Here is a 22570-nt window from a genome sequence, read left to right on the forward strand (position 1 = left end):
AACATGTACTGAAACCTTACAAGTGACTCCATCGAAGTTCATGGGCTTTCTATACCCACAGCTTGAGAAACACACAGATTTCTTAATTCAGATTCCTCAAAGAAGCACTCACCTAAACAATCTGGCTCCTTGTGGTAAGTGTCTCCCTCCAAGTACCCAAGGGCGCTGCAGGTGGCTAGAAGTTCACAGTTCATTGTGTGTAAGTTCACACATCAGCGGACCAGGCAACGGGGAGTACGGGAGATGGAGACAGAGCAGCTGAAAACAACACGGCCTGCAGGGTGAGGGAAAGAGGACTGTAGGGTCTTCCTGCAAAAAGGAGAGGACCAGGACAGGACCATGCTCAAAAGATCCTCCGAGGCTTCACTTTGTCACAACAAAATGTGCTGCTCCCAGGCCCATGACAAGCTTATTTTTTGTTGGGGGAGAGGAGGGCTCAAGGTAGGCCCTCGCTCTAGCCCAGCCTGACCTGGAATTCACTTCGTAGTCTCAGGATGGCCTTGAACTCCCAGTGATTCTCCTACCTCTGCCTCCTGACTGCTGGGATGAAAGGCATGCGCCACCATGACTAGCCGTAATTAATTTTTTTGTGGTGCAGAGGACCAAACCCAGTGAGTCTTGCACAAGCTAAGCAAAAGCTCTACCACAGACTTACAGTCAAGATGGCAGTGTAGGGACAATGCCAAAGCAGCCTAGGGGAGAAAAAGCCAAAAATAAACCCAGCAAAATACACTCTTCTACTAAAAAGTGAGGAGTGTAAGAAAATATGAACTGCAACAGAAAAGTAGGAGAGATCCAGAGCGCCTGGAGCCCACACCAGCAGGCAGAAGCGGCTCCAGCAGCGGTGGAACCAGGGCCGCGGGGCCACGGCCGCCAGGCTGAGCCTGAGCCACAGGAAAAGCCAAGTGAGGGGATTCTCCACTCACACCGGCCTGATCGCAAGGTCGGGAAACGTGAAGCAGGACGGCAGGGAAAGATGAAGGAGCAGCTGGTGAGGAAGAGGACCAGCAGGAGAACTTCAGCCACCATCGACAGCCTCCCTTTCCCCACTGCCAGCACAAGCACCAGCAAGCACCAGAGACTTGGGGAAGGGAGCTCACCTACACAGCACCCAGCACAGGTGATTTAGAGGAAATGCCTGAGAAAGATTTCAAAAGAATGATTATAAATATGTTCAAAGAAATCAAAGAGGAAATCAAAGAAATGAAAGAAGACACAGGAAACCAATTTAATGAAATAAGGAGTTCAATACAGGACATAAATAAGGAAATAGAGATAATAAAGAAACACCAGTCAATTACTAGCAATGAAGAACACAGTCAATGAAATAAAAAAACTCTGTAGAAAAATCTCACCAGTAGAACGAAGGAGAGGACAAAATATATAAACTAAAAGGTGGCAGATCTAATGCAGTCTAACAAAGAGAAAGACAAATTAATAGCAAAGTATGAATGGGAATTTCAAGATATTTGGGACACTATGAAAAGATCAAACATAAGAATTCAGGGTATAGTAAAAGGAAAAGAAATTCATTCCATAAAAGAGAGAATTATTGAGATAGGGAGGGGATATGATGGAGAATGGAATATCAAAGGGGAAAAGGGAGGAGGGAGGGTATTACCATGGGATATTTTTTATAATCATGGAAAATGTTTAAAAAATTTGAGAAGGGCTGGAGATATGGCTTAGCAGTTAAGCGCTTGCCTGTGAAGCCTAAGGACCCCGGTTCGAGGCTCAGTTCCCCAGATCCCACATTAGCCAGATGCACAAGGGGGCGCATGCGTCTGGAGTTCGTTTGCAGAGGCTGGAAGCCCTGGCACGCCCATTCTCTCTCTCTTCCTCTATCTGTCTTTCTCTCTTGTCTGTTGCTCTCAAATAAATAAATAAAAAATTTAGAAAAAATTTGAGAAAAAATTAAATAAAACAAAAACAAAAACAATTTCATTCCAAAAGCATAGTAGGTGTTTTCAACAAAATCATAGAAGAAAACTTCCCTCAAATTGGGAAGGAGATGCCAATGAAAATACAGGAAGCCTCTAGAACACCAAACAGCCGGGTGTGGTGGCACACACCTTTAATTCCAGCACTTGGGAGGCAGAGATAGGAGGATTGCCGTGAATTCAAGGCCACCCCGAGACTACATCGTGAATTCCAGGTCAGCCTGGGCTAGAGTGAGACGCTACCTCAAAAAATCAAAACAAAAACAAAAACAAAAACAAAACACCAAACACACAAAACCTGGAAAGAACCTCTCCTCGCCATATTATAATAAAACTACCAAACATACAAACCAAAGAAAATATATTGAAAGCAGTTAGACAGAAAACTCAAGTCACATACAAAGGCAAGCCCATCAGGATCACAGCAGATTACTCAACAAAAACTTTCAAAACCAGAAGGGCTTGGAATGATGTATTCCAAATTCTGAAAGATAACAACTGTCAACCAAGATTACTTTATCCTGCAAAGCTATCCATTCAAATAGACAGAGTTGCAGTGTCTATACCATGCTGAACATGCCAGATCTCAAATAGACACAGAAATAAGGACATTCCACAATAAAAGCAGTCTAAAGGAGTATTTGAAGATACAACCAGCTCTACAGAAAATACTTGAAAGAATCCTCCATGCTGAAGAGAAAGAAAAACACATATAAGGAACCTGGAAAAGGGCTGGAGATATGGCTTAGCGGTTAAGCGCTTGCCTGTGAAGCCTAAGGACCCCGGTTCGAGGCTCAATTCCCCAGGACCCATGTTAGCCAGATGCACAAGGGGGCGCACACGTCTGGAGTTCGTTTGCAGTGGCTGGAGGCCCTGGCATGCCCATTCTCTCTCTCTATCTGCCTCTTTCTCTGTCTGTTGCTCGCAAATAAATAAAAAAAAATAAAAACAAAAAAAATTTTTCAAAAAAGGAACTTGGAAAAAACAAACCATACTCAAATACTAGTTAACACAAGAAAACAAAGGTAAAACCAGAAGAACTACAAAACAATAAAAATGCAAAAATAAATACACACCTTTCAACAATAATTCTTAATATCAACAGCCTCAATGCCCCAACCAAAAGACATCAGTTTGCAGACTGGGTTAAAAAGCAGGATCCTTCAATTTGTTGTCTCCAAGAAACTCACCTTTCTACAAAGGATGGACACTATCTTAGGGTAAAAGGTTGGAAAATGGTGTTTCAAGAAAATGGGCCTAGACAAAAAGCTGGAAGAAGCCATTCTGCATGCAGTTCTATGGGAGAAAGAAAAACCACCAGTGAAGATACTCAACAGTGGACAATGCAAGACTTATATTTGGCCAGCCAGGCCAAATGAGCCAACCATTACAATAGTGGCACGCTTGTCATGGTAGAAACCAACTGCCCTGTAATTGGACTGGAGGCCATCTCCATGGGAGGAAATACATCCCTGATACTGAAAACGTTAAACAGCGGTAGTCATGAGCCCTAGGGGGGTAATGTCTGCTGCTGTCTGGCTACACGTATATAGTATGCTTGTCAAACTGCCCAGTAAGCACTTCTCTTAATGTTCATACCCTTATATTAATGCTACTCTCACTTTTTTTTTAAAATTTTTATTTATTATTTATTTATTTTTTTTTATTTGAGAGCGACAGACACAGAGAGAAAGACAGATAGAGGGAGAGAGAGAGAATGGGCGCGCCAGGGCTTCCAGCCTCTGCAAACGAACTCCAGACGCGTGCGCCCCCTTGTGCATCTGGCTAACGTGGGACCTGGGGAACCGAGCCTCGAACCGGGGTCCTTAGGCTTCACTGGCAAGTGCTTAACCGCTAAGCCATCTCTCCAGCCCGCTACTCTCACTTTTGGTAGAGAATCTTCTCTTTACAGATGGCAGTGACCTTGGGATGACTCAGAAGGCATCATAGTGCTGGAAAGAAGTGACAGGAGTGCTCAGCACTGCAATATCTCTATCACACCTTCCAAGGCTCAGGGTCTAATGCGGAAGAGGTGGCAGAAAGAATGTAAGAGCCAAAGGAAGGGTAGGACTCCTTACAACATGCTCCCCCCAGACACAAAATGGCCTGGATATCCATGACCTCACAGTGCCTAACACTACCTACATAGGACCATCATAATAAGAGGAGAAGATCATGATATCAAAATAAAAGAGAGACTGATTGTGAGGGGGAGGGCATATGATGGATAATTGAGTTTCTAAGGAGAAAGTGGGAGGGAGGGAGAGCCTTACTGTGGGACTTTTTTTTTTTTTTATTATCATGGAAGATGTTAATAAAAAAAAAAAAAAAGGGAAAAGAAAAGAAATAGGCCTAGAAAACAAGCAGGGGTTGCTATCCTAATATCTGACAGGGTAGACTTCAGTCCAACATTAGTTAGGAAAGATAAGGAAGGTCACTTTATATTGACTAAAGGCACACTCCAACAGGAGGACATTACAATCCTAAACATATATGCACCTAACATGGGGGCTCCTAACTTCATCAAACAAACACTATTAGAACTAAGGTCACAGATAACACCAAACACAGTGGTGGTGGGTGACTTTAACACCCCACTCTCATCAACTGACAGGTCATCCCAGCAAAAAGTAAACAGAAATGCATCTGGATTAAATGAGGTCATAGTACAAATGGACATAACAGATATCCACAGGACATTTCATCTAAATGCTGCAGAATACAAATTCTTTTCAGTAGTACATAGAACATTCTCTAAAACAGACCATATATTAGGACACAAAGCAAATCTTAACAAATACAGGAAAATTGAAATAATTCCTTGTATTCTATCTGACTACAATGGAATCAAACTACAAATCAATAGCAAGAAAAGCTATAGGGCATACACAAAATCATGAAAACTAAACAATGCACTACTAAATGATGAATGGGTCAATGAAGAAATCGAAAAAGAAATCAAAATATTCAGAGTCAAATGATAAATAGAACACAACATACCAAAACCTTTGGTAAACAATGAAAGCAGTCCTAAGAGGGAAATATATAGTTTTAAGTGCCTATATTAAGGAATTAGAAAGGTCACAAGAAAACAAGTTAATGCTTCACCTTAAAGCCTTGGAAAAACAAGAACAAGGCAAACCAAAAATCAGTACACAGGAAGAAATAATAAAGATTAGGGCAGAAATTAATAAAATAGAAACCAAAACAAACAAACAATCCAAAGAACCAATGAAACAAAGAGTTGGTTCTTTTAAAAGGATAAATAAGATTGATAAACCTTTAGCAAATCTGACCAAAAGAAAGAGAGAAGAGACACAAATTAATAAAATTAGAGATGAAAAAGGCAGCATCACAACAGATACCAGAGAAATTCAAAAAATAATAGGGACATACTATAAGAACATATACTCCACTAAGTTTGAAAATCTGAAAGAAATGGATGAGTACCTTGATTTATATGACCTAACTAAATTAAATCAAGATAAGATTAACCACTTAAATAGACCTATAACAAGTATGGAGATCCAAGCAGTTATCAAAAATCTCCCAACTAAAAAAAGCCCAGGCCCAGATGGATTCACTGGTGAATTTTACCAGACCTTCATGGAAGAATTAACACCAAGGCTTCTTAAACTTTTCCATAAAATATAAAAAGAAGGAATCCAACCAAACTTCTTCTACAAAGCCAGCATTCCCCTGATGCCAAAACCAGGCAAAGACAAAACAAAAAAAGGAAACTACAGACTGATCTCTCTCATGAATATGGATGCAAAGATACTCATCAAAATATTGGCTAAAAGAATATAAGAACATATCAGATGGAGAATGGAGTTTCAAAGGGGAAAGTGGGGGGAGGGAGTGTATTACCATGGGATATTTTTTATAATCATGGAAGTTGTTAATAAAAATTGGAAAAAAAGAGAATATATCAGAAAGATCATTCATCCCGACCAAGTAGGTTTTATCCCAGAGATGCAGGGATGGTTCAACATATGCAAATTGATAAATGTAATACATTATATAAATGGACTGAAGGACAAAAAAAAAAAAAATCACATGATCATCTCATTAGATGCAGAAAAGGCATTTGAAAAAATCCAACATCCCTTTATGATAAAAGTCCTACAGAGACTGGGAATAGAAAGAACATATCTCAACACAATAAAAGTGATTTATAGCTGGGCATGGTGGCACACGCCTTTAACCCCAGCACTCAGGAGGCAGAGGTAGGAGGATTGCCATGAGTTCAAGGCCACCGGAGATGACAGTTAATTCCAGGTCAGCCTGGACCACAGTGAGACCCTACCTCGAAAAACAAAAACAAAAACAAACAAAAAAAAAAAAGCAATTTATGACAAGCTTACAGCCAAAATAATTCTAAATGGAAAAAAACTTGAAGCTTTTACACTAACATCAGGAACAAGACAAGGGTGGCCACTGCCCCTGCTTTTATTTAATATAGTACTGGAAGTCTTAGCCATAGCAATAAGGCAAAGACACACATAAAAGGGATACAAATTGGAAAGGAAGAGATCAAGTTATCATTATTTGCAGATAACATGATTCTATACATAAAGGACCCTGAACACTCTGCCAGCAAACTGTTAGAGCTGATAAACATCTATATCCATGTAGCAGGATGCAAAATAAATACACAGAAATCAATAGCCTTCCTAAATGCTAACAACAAACACACAGAGAATGAAATCAGAGAATCACTCCCATTCATAATTGCATCAATAAATAAGTAAATAAATGGGCTGGAGAGATGGCTTAGTGGTTAAGCACTTGCCTATGAAGCCTAAGGACCCCGGTCCGAGGCTCGGTTCCCCAGGACCCATGTTAGCCAGATGCACAAGGGGCGCACGCATCTGGAGTTTGTTTGCAGTGGCTGGAAGCCCTGGCGCGCCTGTTCTCAATCTCTCTCTCTCAGTCTCTTTCTCTCTCTCTCTCTGTCACTCTCAAATAAATAAATAAAAAATGAACAAAAAAAAATTTGTAAATAAATAAATAAAGTACCTTGTAATAAATCTAACCAAGGAAGTGAAGGATTTCTACAATGAAAACTGTAAAACACTCAAGTGAGAAATTGCAGAAGACACTAGGAAATGGAAAGACATCCCTTGTTCTTGGATCGGAAGAATCAATATTGTGAAGATGGTAATCTTACCAAAAGCAATCTCCAAATCTAATGGAATCCCCATTAAAATTCCAATGGCATTTGTCATGGAAATAGGGAAAAAAATCCAAAAATTAATTTAGAAGCACAGAAAACCTTGTCTATCTAAAACAATTTCGAGCAACAAAAATAAGGCTGGTGGTATCACCATACTTGATTTTAACCTATACTACAGAGCCATAGTAACAAAAACAGCATGGCATTGGCACAAAAGCAGGTATGTAGATCAATGGAACAGAACAGAGGACCCAGATGTAAATCTGGGTAGGTATAGCCACCTGATCTTTGACAAAAATACTCATTGGAGAAAAGATAGCCTCTTCAGCAAAGGGTGTTGGGAAAACTAGATACGTATCTGTAGAAGGAAGAAAATAGATCCTTATCTCTCTCCATGCACAAGAATTAAGTCCTGAAACTCTGAAAGTGCTAGAGGAAAAAGTAGGGGAAACCTTTCAACATATTGCTCTTGGCAAGGATTTTCTGAAAACAACCCCAAATGCTCAGGTACTAAAACCACAGATTAACTGCTGGGATCTCATGAAATCACAAAACTTTTGTACGGCAAAGGACACTGTGAATAGAGCTAAGAGGCAACCTACAGAATGGGAGAAAATCTTTGCCAGCTATATATACATCTGATAGAGGATTTAATATATAGGATATAAAAAGAACCAAACATGGCTCAGGGAAATCTTGCGGAAGAGGGGGCGGAAAGAATGTCAGAGTTACATGTTGGGTCATGATTTTCAGAGACATTTATCATACTAATAACTGGGGGCTAACTCCACAATGCACGACCCATTTTCAATAATAAGGAGGGTCTAATGGGAGGGGGTAGATCACAGATGAGCCTAAATAATGGTACCAAACTGCCTGTATTTACTGAAAAGAAAACTAATAAATTAAATTAATAAAAAAAAATAAATAAATAAAAAGAACCAAAAAAAATTAAATAAGAATCAAACAACCCAATTAAAAAATGGGCTATGAGCTAGACGTCGTGGTCCACGCCTTTAATCCCATCACTTGGGAGGCAGAGGTAGGAGGATCGCTGTGAGTTCGAGGCCACCCTGAGACTACATAGTGAATTCCAGTTCAGCCTGGGCTAGAGTGAGACCCTACCTCAAAAAAAAAAAAAAATTAAAATAATAAAATAAAATAAAACCTGCCTCCAGGCGTGTTGGCAAAGACCTTTAATCTCAGCATTCAACACAGCTGAGTTAGAAGTTCAAGACCAGCCTGATATTACATAGTTATTTCCAGGTTGACCTGGAGTAGATAGAGCAAGACCCTCAAAAGCGGAGGTGGCTGCCATCTTCTGCTCGGCTTCACGGCTGCCCTGAGACCTCTGGTGAAGCCCAAAATTGTCAAAAAGAGGACCAAGAAGTTCATCTGGCACCAGTCAGACTGATATGTCAAAATTAAGCATAACTGGCGGAAACCCAGAGGTATCGACAACAGAGTGCGGAGAAGATTCAAAGGCCAAATTCTGATGCCCAACATTGGTTATGGGAGCAATAAGAAAACAAAGCACGCGCTGCCCAGTGGCTTCCGGAAGTTCCCGGTCCACAGTGTCAAGGAGCTGGAAGTGCTCCCAATGTGCAGCAGATCTCACTGTGCTAAGACTGCTCACAACGGTTCTGCGAAGGACCGCAAAGCCACTATGGAAAGAGCGGCCCAGCTGGCTATTAGAGTCACCAATCCCAACGCCAGGCTGCACAGTGAAGAAAATGAATAAACAGCTTATGTACATCTTATATTTGTACTTTAATAAAACCAGGAAACATGCTGTCTTTCCTAGTATACTCAAAAAAACAAAAAAAAGAAGTAGTTGATTTATGTAGTGGTTGTATAATTAAAAAACAATAGCCAACTCAACAAAAGGGAAGCTCCACATGGGCAGGCTCCATTGTGTTTATTCCCTGCTCCAGGCAGCAATGCACACCCACAGCAAAGTATGGTATATACTGAGCATGCAACAGATACTTGCTGAATCTGAATTATCCTGGGTCATACCCTTTAAACCAGTAAATTCATTTTGGGGAATATAAGTCAAGAAAATATCTCACAAAGTATGAAAGTCTGAAAGAAATGGATGAGTACCTTGATTTATATGACCTACCAAAATTAAATCAAAATGAGATTAATCACTTAAATAGACCTATAACAAATGTGGAGATCCAAACAGTTATCAATAATCTCCCAGCTAAAAAAAGCCCAGGCCCAGATGGATTCACTGCTGAATTTTACCAGACCTTTAAGGAAGAGCTAACACCATTGCTTCTTAAGCTTTTCCAGGAAATAGAAAAAGAAGGAATCCTACCAAACTCCTTCTATGAGGCCAGCATCACCCTGATACCAAAACCAGGCAAAGATAGAACAAAAAAAGAAAATTACAGACCAATCTCCCTCATGAACATAGATGCAAAAATTCTCAACAAAATATTGGCAAACAGAATACAAGAGTATATCAAAAAGATCATTCACCCTGACCAAGTAGGCTTTATCCCAGAGATGCAGGGATGGTTCAACATACGCAAATCTATAAATGTAATACATCACATAAATGGGTTGAAGGACAAAAACCACATGATCATCTCATTAGATGCAGAGAAAGCATTTGACAAAATCCAACATCCCTTCATGATAAAAGTCCTACAGAGACTGGGAATAGAAGGAACATATCTCAATATAATAAAGGCTATTTATGACAAGCCTACAGCCAACATATTACTAAATGGGGAAAAACTGGAAGCTTTTCCACTAAAATCAGGAACAAGACAAGGGTGTCCACTGTCTCCACTTCTATTTAATATAGTTTTGGAAGTCTTAGCCATAGCAATAAGGCAAGAGACACACATAAAAGGGATACAAATTGGAAAGGAAGAAATCAAGTTATCACTATTTGCAGATGACATGATTCTATACATAAAGGACCCTAAAGACTCTACTAGCAAGCTGTTAGAGCTAATCAAAACCTACAGCAATGTAGCAGGATACAAAATAAATACACAGAAATCAGTAGCCTTCATATATGCTAACAACAAACACACAGAGGATGAAATCAGAGAATCACTCCCATTCACAATTGCATCAAAAAAAAATAAAATACCTTGGAATAAACCTAACTAAGGAAGTAAAGAATCTATACAATGAGAACTTTAAGACACTCAAGCGAGAAATTGCAGAAGACACTAGAAAGTGGAGAAACATCCCTTGTTCCTGGCTTGGAAGAATCAATATCGTGAAAATGGCAATCTTACCTAAAGCAATCTACACATTTAATGCAATCCCTATCAAAATTCCAAAGGCTTTCTTCATGGAAATAGAAAAAACAATCCAAAAATTCATTTGGAATCATAAAAAACCTCGAATATCTAAAATACTACTGAGCAACAAAAAAGAGGCTGGTGGTATCACCATACCTGATTTTAACCTATACTACAGAGCCATAGTAACAAAAACAGCATGGTACTGGCACAAAAACAGACATGTAGATCAGTGGAACAGAATAGAGGACCCAGATGTAAGCCCAAGTAGCTATAGCCACCTGATATTCGATAAAAATGCCAAAAATACTCATTGGAGAAGAGACAGCCTCTTCAGCAAATGGTGTTTTGAAAACTGGATAAATATCTGCAGAAGGATGAAAATAGATTCTTCTATCTCGCCATGCACAAGAATTAAGTCCAAATGGATTAAAGACCTTAACATCAGACCGGAAACTTTGAAACTGCTAGAGGAAAAAGTAGGGGAAACCCTCCAACATATTGGTCTTGGCAAAGACTTTCTAAATACAACCCCAATTGCTCAGGCAATAAAACCACAGATTAACCACTGGGACCTAATGAGATTACAAAGATTTTGCACCGCAAAGGACACAGTGAAAAAAGCAAAGAGGCAACCTACAGAATGGGAAAAAATCTTCGCCAGCTATATATCTGATAAAGGATTAATATCTAGGATATACAAAGAACTCAAAAAGTTAACTAATAAGGAATCAAACAGGCCAATCAAAAAATGGGCTAAGGAGCTAAATAGAGAGTTCTCAAAGGAAGAAATACGAATGGCATATAAGCACCTAAAAAAATGTTCTACGTCACTAGTCATCAGGGAAATGCAGATTAAAACTACATTGAGATTCCATCTCACTCCTGTCAGATTGGCCACCATCATGAAAACAAATGATCATAAATGTTGGCGGGGATGTGGAAAAAAAGGAACCCTTCTGCACTGCTGGTGGGAATGCAATCTGGTCCAGCCATTGTGGAAAACAGTGTGGAGGTTCCTAAAGCAGCTAGAGATTGATCTACCATATGACCCAGCTATAGCACTCCTAGGCATATATCCAAAGGACTCATCTCATTTCCTTAGAAGTACATGCTCAACCATGTTTATTGCTGCTCAATTTATAATAGCTGGGAAATGGAACCAGCCTAGATGTCCCTCAACAGATGAGTGGATAATGAAGATGTGGTACATTTATACAATGGAGTTCTACTCAGCGGTAAAGAAAAATGAAGTTATGAAATTTGCAGAAAAATGGATGGACCTGGAAAGTATTATACTAAGTCAGGTAACCCAGGCCCAGAAAGCCAAGCGCCACATGTTCTCCCTCATATGGGGATCCTAGCTACAGATGACTGGGCTTCTGTGTGAGAATGAAAATACTTAGTAGCAGAGGCCAGTAAGTTGAAAAGGAGACATAAAGGGTGGAGAAAGGAAGGGAAGAGGATACTTAATAGGTTGATATTGTATATATGTAATTACAATGATTGTAATGGGGAGGTAATATGATTGAGAATGGAATTTCAAACGGGAAAGTGTGGGGGTGGGGAGGGAGGGAATTACCATGGGATATATTTTATAATCATGGAAAATGTTAATAAAAATTAAAAAAAAAAAAAAAAAAATCATTCACCCTGACCAAGTAGGCTTTATCCCAGAGATGCAGGGATGATCCAATATACGCAAATCTATAAATGTAATACAATATATAAACGGGTTGAAGGTCAAAAATCACATGATCATCTCATTGGACGCAGAGAAAGCATTTGAAAAAATCCAACATCCCTTCATGATAAAAGTCCTACAGAGACTGGGAATAGAAGGAACATATCTTAATATAATAAAAGCTATTTATGACAAGCTTACAGCCAACATATTACTAAATGGGGAAAAACTGGAAGCTTTTCCACTAAAATCAGGAACAAGACAAGGGTGTCCACTGTCCCCACTTTTATTCAATATAGTTCTGGAAGTCTTAGCCATAGCAATAAGGCAAGACACACATATAAAAGGGATACAAATTGGAAAGGAAGAGATCAAGTTATCATTATTTGCAGATGACATGATTCTATACATAAAGGACCCTAAAAACTCTACTAGCAAACTGTTAGAGCTGATCAAAACCTATAGCCATGTAGCAGGATATAAAATAAATACACAGAAATCAGTAGCCTTCATATATGCTAACAACAAACACACAGAGGATGAAATCAGAGAATCACTCCCATTCACAATTGCATCAAAAAAATAAATAAATAAATAAAGTACCTTGGAATAAACCTAACCAAGGAAGTAAAGAATCTCTGCAATGAGAACTTTAAAACACTCAAGCGAGAAATTGCAGAAGACACTAGAAAGTGGAGAAACATCCCCTGTTCCTGGATTGGAAGAATCAATATTGTGAAAATGGAAATCTTACCAAAAGCAATCTACACATTTAATGCAATCCCTATCAAAATTCCAAAGGCTTTCTTCATGGAAATAGAACAAAACAATCCAAAAATTCATTTGAAATCACAAAAAAACCTCGAATATATAAAATAATACTGAGCAACAAAAAATAAGGCTGGTGGTATCACCATACCTGATTTTAACCTATACTACAGAGCCATAGTAACAAAAACAGCGTGGTACTGGCACAAAAACAGACATGTAGATCAGTGGAACAGAATAGAGGACCCATATGTAAGCCCAAGTAGCTATAGCCACCTGATATTCGATAAAAATGCCCAAAATCCTCATTGGAGAAAAGACGGCCTCTTCAGCAAATGGTGTTGGGAAAACTGGATATATATCTGCAGAAGGATGAAAATAGATTCTTCTCTCTCTCCATGCACAAGAATTAAGTCCAAATGGATTAAAGACCTTAACATCAGACCTGAAACTCTGAAACTGCTAGAGGAAAAAGTAGGGGAAACCCTTCAACATATTGGTCTTGGCAAAGACTTTCTGGATACAACCCCAATTGCTCAGGCAATAACACCACAGATTAATCACTGGGACCTCATGAAATTACATAGATTTTGCTCTGCAAAGGACACAGTGAAAAAAGCAGAGAGGCAACCTACAGAATGGGAAAAAATCTTCGCCAGCTATATATCTGATAGAGGATTAATATCTAGGATATACAAAGAACTCAAAAAGTTAAATAATAAGGAATCAAACAAGCCAATCAAAAAATGGGCTATGGAGCTAAATAGAGCATTCTCAAAGGAAGAAATACGAATGGCATATAAGCATCTAAAAAAAATGTTCTACGTCACTAGCCATCAGGGAAATGCAGATTAAAACTACATTGAGATTCCATCTCACTCCTGTCAGATTGGCCACCATCATGAAAACAAATGATCATAAATCCTGGTGGGTATGTGGAAAAAGAGGAACCCTTCTACACCGCTGGTGGGAATGCAATCTGGTCCAGCCATTGTGGAAATCAGTGTGGAGGTTCCTAAAACAGCTAAAGATTGATCTACCATATGACCCAGCTATAGCACTCCTAGGCATATATCCAAAGGACTCATCTCATTTCCTTAGAAGTACGTGCTCAACCATGTTTATTGCTGCTCAATTTATAATAGCTGGGAAATGGAACCAGCCTAAATGTCCCTCAACTGATGAGTGGATAATGAAGATGTGGCACATTTATACAATGGAGTTCTACTCAGCGGTAAAGAAAAATGAAGTTATGAAATTTGCAGAAAAATGGATGGACCTGGAAAGGATTATACTAAGTGAGGTAACCCAGGCCCAGAAAGCCAAGCGCCACATGTTCTCTCTCATATGTGGATACTAGCTACAGATGATTGGGCTTCTGCGTGAGAATGAAAATACTTAGTAGCAGTGGCCAGTAAGTTATAAAGGAGACATAAAGGGAAGAGAAAGGAAGGGAGGAGGGTACTTAATAGGTTGATATTGTATATATGTAAGTACAATGATTGTGATGGGGAGGTAATATGATGGAGAATGAAATTTCAAAGGGGAAAGTGGGGGGGGGATTACCATGGGTTTTTTAATAATCATGGAAAATGCTAATAAAAATAAAAAATAATAAAAAAGAAAATATCTCAAAAAGAAGTTGCCACAAATGGTGGTACAAGCCTATAATCTTAGTATGTAAGAGGCATAAGCAAGTTCAAGGACAACTTGGGCTACAGAATGGTTCAAGGCCAGCCTAGGTAACTTGGTGAGTCCTTGTCTCAAAGAAAAAAGGCGGGGGGGGGGGGGTCAGGCTAGAGAAATGAATCAAACCCCAAAACAGGGCTGGAGAGACATATTAGTGGTTAAGATGACACTTGGCTGCAAAACCTAATGATCTGAGTTCTATTTTCATTACCCACATAGAGCAGATTTACAAAGTGGTTCATGCATTTGGAGTCCGTTTATAGCAGATGGAGGCTCTGGTGCTCCCACTCTCTCTCTGACTCTCTTCTATCTTGCTCTCTGCTTGCAAATATAAATAAATTAAAATATCTTTAGAAAATCAAAATTGAAAGTCTACAACAGGGGTAGTCATGAGCCCTAGGGATGTTACGTCTGCTGCTGTTTGGCTGAATGTATATACTATGCTCACCAAACTGCCCAGTAAGCACTTCTCTTAATGTTCATACCCATGTATTAATGCTACTGTCACTTTTGGTTAGAGAACCTTCTCTTTTCAGATGGCAGTGACTTTGGGATGACTCAGAAGGCACCATGGTGCTGAGAAGAAGTGACAGAGGAGTGTTCAGCACTGCAATATCTATATCACACCTTCCAAGGCTCAGGATCTACTGCAGAAAAGGTGGCAGAAAGAATGTAAGAACCAAAGGAAGGTAGGACTACTTACAATTCACTCTTCCAGACACAAAATGGCCTGGATACCCATGACCTCACAGTGCCTGACACTACCTACACAAGACCATCAAAATAGGAGGAAAAGATCATGACATCAAAATAAAAGAGGGACTGATTGACAGGGGGAAGGGATATAATGGAGAGTGAAGTTTCAAAGGGGAAAGTGGGGGGAGGGAGGGAGGGAGTTATCATGGGATATTGTTTATAATCATGGAAGTTGTTAATAAAAATAAATAATTTTTAAAAATACAGCCAAGCATGGTGGTGCATGCCTTTAATCCCAGCACTTGGGAGGCAGAGGTTGGAGGACTGCCGCCTGAAACTACATAATGAATTCCAGGTTAGACTGGGCTAGAGCAAGACTGTACCTTGAGAAACAAACAAAGCATTTTGGAACATAAACCAGGGAGCACTGAAGATCTCCAACCTGGAAAACAAACCGGGCAAACTGGAGGGGCATGTATCCTACGGTGCCATCACGGGAGGGGTACATATCCTACCATGCTGTCACTGGAAAGGCACATGTCGTACCTACTACGCCATCACTGAAGGGGCATGGGAGGGGCACATATCCTAATATGTTGTCACTGGAGGGGCAAGTATCTGTTGGGCACTGTTATAGGCCCCAGGCCACCGGAAGCTAAAGTAAGCCTGAGCTGTCAGGCATGACTAGAAGCTTCAGGCCTAGACCCTGATAATCTTGCTTTGAGACCAGTAACCTAACCTTGAAACTAGCAGAAGTAGGGCCTGCTCCCTCCTTCTGCCTGGAGCACCTGGACGTCCTGATAAGACTTAGGTTTCTGTTTCTACCTGGAAGGTCCCGATATGTTAATGAGGTATCGGCCAGTAGCCTTCACACAGCCAGTCCTCCTGTGACCAGTTGTACCTTTGCCTGCCACTACAAGAACGCTTATAAACCCATTCCCCCAACAAATAAACGAGCTGTCCTCTGACACAGTCTCCGGGGTGTTTCTTCCCGTCGCACTCACAGCCACTCAAGACCCTGCTCCGCAGTTGCCTGGGTGCCTCTGGGAAACTGATGCATCCCAGGGTGGCCAGGAACCACAGGTATCCTACTGTGCCATCACTGGAGGGGTACACGCATCCTACAGTGCCATCACTGCATTTAACCTCCCTCCAGTGCAGCCACCCCTTCTTTTCACTGTATCTACTTTGCAAAAAACCACAAGCTCAAAGCAATGCAACCACATCTCCAATCCACCCTGGTGATACAAATGCAAAGCTTCCAATCTAAGCAGGGTCTCTAAGGAGGGCCCTCGGCTTGGTCGGCTTCTTCTCCTTTCCAGGAAAGCTGATACTAATTTTCACCATTATCCTCCACCCCCTCTACCCCACTGCTTCTGATGCCTCTCAGCTGGAGTCTCTGTCCCATTCCGCTTGGGAACAATTGAGGCCATCATCAATGAGTAAGCACAACTCCCTCTATGCAAGCCTAAAATCATAAGTATTTCAAACACACACGCTTACCTCTGTTCATAATATAAGACTTCTATTTATTTTAAAAATATTTTTATTTATTTGCAAGCAGAGAGGAAATGAGAGAGAATGAGCATGACACAGCCTCCAGCCACTGTGAAAGAATTCCAGACGCATGGGCCACTGTGCATCTGGCCTTACATGGGTACTAGGGAATTAAACCTGGGTCATTAGGCTTTACAGGCAGGCCCCTTAAGTGATAAGCTATCTCTCCAGCCCCTCTGCACCTTTTTTTCATTTGTTTGCATGTGTGTGGTATTTTGTTTTTGTGGTTGTTTTGAGGTACGGTCTCATGTAGCCCAGACTGCTCTGAACTAACTCCTTATAGCTAAGGCGGACTTGAGTTTCCCCCCCACCCATGTAGGGTCTCACTTTTAGCCCAGGCTGGCCTCAAACTCACAGTGATCCTACCTCCCAAATCCAAGCTGAAGGAAGGAACATCCAGCTTGACTTTGTTTTCTGTTTTGTTTTGTTTTTTAAGATAGCGTCTCACCCTAGCACAGGATGACCTGGGATTCACTCTGTAGTCTCAGGGTGGCCTTGAACTCACAACAATCCTCCTGCCTCTGCCTCCCGAGTGCTGGGATTAAAGCTCAATTTTGTGTGCATGTGTGTGTTTTACCTTTTTTTTTTTCGAGGTAGGGTCTCACTGTAGCCCAGGTTGACCTGGAATTCACTCTGTATTCTCAGGGTGGCCTCAAACTCATGGCAATCCTCCTACCTCTGCCTCCCGAGTGCTGGGATTAAAGGCGTGTGCCACCACGTCTGGCTAACTTTTTTGTATTAATATATTTATAAGCAGAAAGGACATGGACATGCCCAGAGCTTCGTTTGTGTATCTGAGGGATCAAAACCAAGCCAGCAGACTTGCAAGTAAGCACTTTCAACTACTTAGCTATCTCTCAGTCCCTAAGACTGACTGAACTTCTAACTCATCACAAGTGTGTATCATCATGTCAGGCTTGATGGTTTTCTGTATGATACTGCTGTGGAGCTGGGGTTTGAACCCAGAGCCTTGCACATGATAGGCCAAGTGCTCTACCAATGAGCTAAGCCCCCAGTGCTGCCTTTGAGATCTTGATCAGTCACTTTCTCTCCTTCAGATGGTTGCTCTTTCTCATTTATCTAAAACCTACTGAAGGCATGATACTTCCCATCTGTAACTACAGCAGCCCTTAGCATCCCAGTACTTGGGGGGTGGAAGCAAGAGGATCAGGAGTTCAAGGTCAGCCAGGGCTACATGAGATTCTGTCTCAAAAACAAATAAACACAGGGAAGGTGGACAGAGGAGAGAAGAGGTAAGGCAATGGCTCAGCAATGAAAAGAGTTTGGAGCCAGCATGGTGGCACACACTTTTAATCCCAGCACTTGGGAGGCAGAGGTAGGAGGATCACCATGAGTTCAAGGCCACCCTGAGATTACATAGAGAATTCCAGGTCAGCCTGGGCTAAAGTGAGACCCTACCTCAACAAAACAAAACAAAACAAGCCAGGTGGCATACGCCTTTAATCCCAGCACTAGGGAGGCAGAGGTAGGAGGACTGCCATGAGTTTGAGGCCACCTTGAGACTACATGGTGAACCCCAGGTCAGCCTGGGCCAGAGTGAGACCCTGCCCCGAAAAAAAAAAAAAAAAAAAAAAAAATGAAAAAAAACAAATAAAGAGTTTGGGCAGAAGTGCAAATGCTGTGCCCAAAGATACCACATGCTTTAGCGGCAAGGTACCAAGAATTCAAGCTAGAACTGAGATGGACACCACCTCCCCCTCACACTCATGGTCATAATGCTGGGAAGTCCTATGCAGCCCATTAGGAGAGAAAAGTCTCTGGTGGGCCCAGCAAGCCACACAACCAGTCAGTCAGGCAAGATGTGCTCACTAGTGCAATAGTGACATATTTGTTACGGAGTTAATCAACTGTTCTCTGATTAGATTTGAGAAAATCCATGTCTGATACTGAAAACCTAGTCAAAAGCCTGTCATTCTAGTCACTTGGGAGGCTGAAGCAGGAGGCTCTCCAGTTAGAGGCAAGACTGAGCAATTTAGGTAGACTCTGTCACAGCAGAACAAGAAGGGCTGGAATACAGTTGTAGAGCACTTGCCTGTACACAGGCTGTGGGCTGAATTCTCAGCATGGGGAAAAAAGGAAGAAACGTGGCCTGGAGAGACAGCTTAGCGGTTAAGGCTCCTGGTTTGACCCTCCATGACCTACATAAGCCAGATGCACAAGGGGGCGCATGCATCTGGAGTTCGTTTGCAGTGGCTAGAGGCCCTGGCACGTCCATTCTCTCTCTCTCTCTCTCTCAAGTAAATAAATAAATAAATATCTTTTTAAAAAAGGAATAAATGTTCCTCAAAATATTCTAACTCAATTCCCTGTTAACAACTGCACTAAAATGTCAACTCTTTGATCCCAGGAATCATCAATACCCCACATAATGTAGGTGTGCTCAATAAATGCTTTCCTTGTCTGAAGTAGACAAGTCTCCACAGGCAGGAAGGGCTGGACTGGAAATCAGAGGCACCAGGACCTGTGGTGGTGAGTGCACAGTGAGGAGCCAGGGAGGACTGTCATGGTACCTGCAGAAGTTACATTTGTATGTTTTTCCTATCAGACCATGAGCTCCTCAATGGCAGAAATTCTTATCCTGCTCTTATCTGTACACTGAGCACCATGCGTACTACGTATCAGGAGCTCAATAACCTTTTATTCAAATTGTTGAATACCACTAGTTGTAATAAAGAAAGGTGCAATACTTTAGGCACACAAAGGAGGAAGTGACTGACTTGGCCCAGGAGGACTGCATAAATTGGATCTCAAGGCAACTGAGTTCAGTGCTCAAAGACAATTATCTGGCAGAAAAGCAACAAGAACTTCTAAGTAGAGAGAACAGCATGAGTACAAGCAGTAGCCAGGCATGGTGGCGCGCGCCTTTAATCCCAGCACTCGGGAGGCAGAGGTAGGAGGATCGCCGTGAGTTCAAGGCCACCCTGAGACTCCATAGTGAATTCCAGGTCAGCCTGGGCTAGAGTGAGACCCTACCTTGAAAAACCAAAAAAAAAGCACAAGTAGTGAGGTGGGATGAATGATGACAACACATCTTTTCCTTGCCACTCGGACTCAATCGAAAGGGATGAGAAAAACGTCAGGAATGTAAGAAAATGAGGCCAAGTGGTTGGGACCTGACTTGTGAAAGGCATAAGTCCACCTAAGTAAGCATGACTGAATGACCAAGATGGAGTTTAGTTTTAAAGTTAAAGTAAAAACAACTGGCTTACACACCTTTAATCCCTAACCCCACCACTCGGAGAGGCAGAGGTAGGAGAGGATTGCTGTGAGTTTGAGGCCAGCCTGGAACAAGAGTGAGGTCCAGGTCAGCCTGGGCTAGAGTGAGGTTCTGAGGAGGGGGGAAAAAAACTGACTTGACTTTTTAAAAGGCGCATAGTGGGACCAAGAACATGCCTTCAGTTCTAGCACTTGGGAAGCATAGATAGGAGGGTCGCCATGAGTTCAAGGCCACCCTGAAACTACACAGGGAATTCCAGGTCAGCTTGGGTTAGAGTAAGACCCTACTTTGAAAACCTACACCTCCCTCAAAGTAAGTAAATAAAATAAAATATTTTTTTTTAAAAAAGGAAATAGTGGTAGTCCCAAAGGCAAACACTTGGGACTCGGGCTGGAGAGATGGCTTAGCAGTTAAGGTACTTGCCTGCAAAGCCAAAGGAGCTCGATTCGATTCCCCAGGACCCACGTAAGCCAGATGCACAACGTAGCATATGCGTCTGGAGTTCGTTTGTAGCAGCTAGAGGCCCCAGCGTACCCTCTCTCAAATAAATACATAAATAAATAAAGAAAGAAAGAAAGAACAAAATTTGAGACTCAAGGGAAGGAGCTTAATTAATGGCTATTGGTCTAGCTACCATCCCAAACCCAGGACGTATCCTCCAGACCCCCAATTTTTACCCGGGGATTAGAAAAAGCAGCAGCTCATTCTACAGAATGCAATTTTTGGTATGGTGGCTCACGCCTATAACCTGGCGTTCCAGAGGCTGGGGTAGGAGGAGCATCACGTGTTCGAGGCCAGCCTGGACTAGATAGTGTTAAATCAAGCGGACAGTGAATTCCGATTCGCACTTATGTTCTCGAGTCTGAACTGGATGGAGAGCTCCAAAGAGGCAACCCCGGGAAACCTGCTCTGCTCGGGAGACTCGGAGCCCCGGGCCGCACGGGAGAACGCAGCGGCGCGGGAGAGCCGAGCGCCGGCGCGCATGCGCGGAGCCGCGCCCCGCCCCGCCCCCTCCGCTTGACCCGCGCGCCGGGACCGCGGCCCGGGAGCCGCACTGCCCTACCCGGCGGTGCCCGGCGGCTTCGGGAGGACCCGAGCCCGCCACACTCACCCGCCCGCTCGCCGCGGGTCCTCCGGAGCCCCGCGGAGCCCGCAGCGCCCAGCAGCTCCGGGCTGCAGCCTTTCCCGCCACCCGGCTGCCTGGGACCAGAGCCCGCCTGCGCGGGAAGCGGGGCGGGGCGGGCGGCCGGGTCCACTGCCTCCGAGCGAGAGGGGCGCGGAGTGGAGGTGATGCGGTAAGAAGGAGGGAAACAGAAGAGGGGCGTTTCATCCGAGAATGTCCCCTACACTGAGCAGGCTCAGAGTCACAGCACTGTGGATTTCCTGCGGAGCTGAGATAGGCGTCAAGGACTGAGGGCGAATTTGCAAACATGGTTCCCCTTCCAGCCAAGTGGACTATTCCAAAGTCTTAAGTGGTCATTAGAAAAGTTCTGTTTTATTTTGGGGGTGGGAAGTGGTGAGCTTGCGATGTCGGCTGGAGTTAGGGGTGTATAGGCCGTACTATAGCTCCAAGTTGAAAGCTGGGTGACGCGTGCAGGCTCCGAAAGAAAAGACCAGCAGTGAATAAATATTTGTCGTTCAATTGTGGGTCACCTGGGCTTCTGCTGACAGTCTTATTTTACCAACAAAAGATAGGGCTTGGAAAAAAAAAATGATCAAGGATTTGAATAGAAGGAATCAAGATATGGGGCATGAGGGAGAGTTAGCAGAAATTTTCAGTGAGATGGAAGGATCGATGGGAGAAAAGTAAAAAGGTATAGAAAAAAGAAAACACCATGGAGCTAGTGATAAAAATACCGAGATGTCATTCGGAGAGTTGTGATTTGCTTTAAATAATTTTCTGAAAGCAAAAAACCTCGCCTTCCTTGCCCCCACTCCTGTAAATTTTTCAAGTTGTTTTTATTAGCATATATTAATTATACATAATACCGAGTTTCATTGTGCCATTCCTCGCCCATAAATTTGCTCCAGGGATCAGCTTTCCCGTTTTCAACTTAGAGAGCAGTTCTGGGGCTTTATAAAGTACCATCTGCCAGGAGATATCAGGCAGACCTATTAAGCCGCTTCATCTTTCTAGACTCGCTTGCTCAACCCCTTTTTAGGTTGGGAGATCCCTCGTCCAGGGCCTGCGAATGAGCACACAACCTAGCCGGTGGATGGAGACAGATTTACGTGGTTTGACAGAACTGCTCAAGTCCACTGTTCACTTTTCTCAGAGCTGCTTCCCTGCCCCACCCCTGGGGCCAGCATCCCTGAGATAAGTAAGCTTGCTCCCATTAACTTCTTACAAACTTTTAGTGATTTGAATCTAACACCTTCATTTCCTCTCCCGCCCACCGCCCTTGGGTCCCTTCTCCCAACCATTGGAATACCTCATCTCCCCCATTTCTGTCCTGCCTCCTCAGAGGAGTGACTCCTGGCTCCCCTGCTCCTTTAGAAACAAGAGCCAGAAACTTGACTGTGTCAAGCAGAAAGCCCGAAAGTTAA

General features: G+C 42.3%; 1 protein-coding gene and 1 pseudogene across 2 annotated transcripts in view; one reads left to right on the top strand and one right to left on the bottom strand.

Annotated features, from left to right (window-relative positions):
- The window catches only part of Timeless (timeless circadian regulator), a 39910-nt gene extending 18697 nt beyond the window's left edge, over positions 1-21213 (bottom strand). For both annotated transcript variants that reach the window (XM_045152460.1, XM_045152459.1), the window contains exons 1-2: positions 21135-21213; positions 113-274 (exon numbers count right to left, since the gene is read on the bottom strand). In XM_045152460.1, coding sequence (XP_045008395.1) covers positions 113-194 — 82 coding nt within the window. In that variant the 5' untranslated portion in view covers positions 195-274; positions 21135-21213. The remainder of the gene's footprint in view (positions 1-112; positions 275-21134) is intronic.
- On the top strand, positions 244-8912 carry LOC123461540 (annotated as a pseudogene).
- Positions 21214-22570: the final 1357 nt, after the last annotated feature.

Source organism: Jaculus jaculus, chromosome 6 (genome assembly GCF_020740685.1).
Source record: "Jaculus jaculus isolate mJacJac1 chromosome 6, mJacJac1.mat.Y.cur, whole genome shotgun sequence".
Taxonomy (NCBI): domain Eukaryota; kingdom Metazoa; phylum Chordata; class Mammalia; order Rodentia; family Dipodidae; genus Jaculus; species Jaculus jaculus.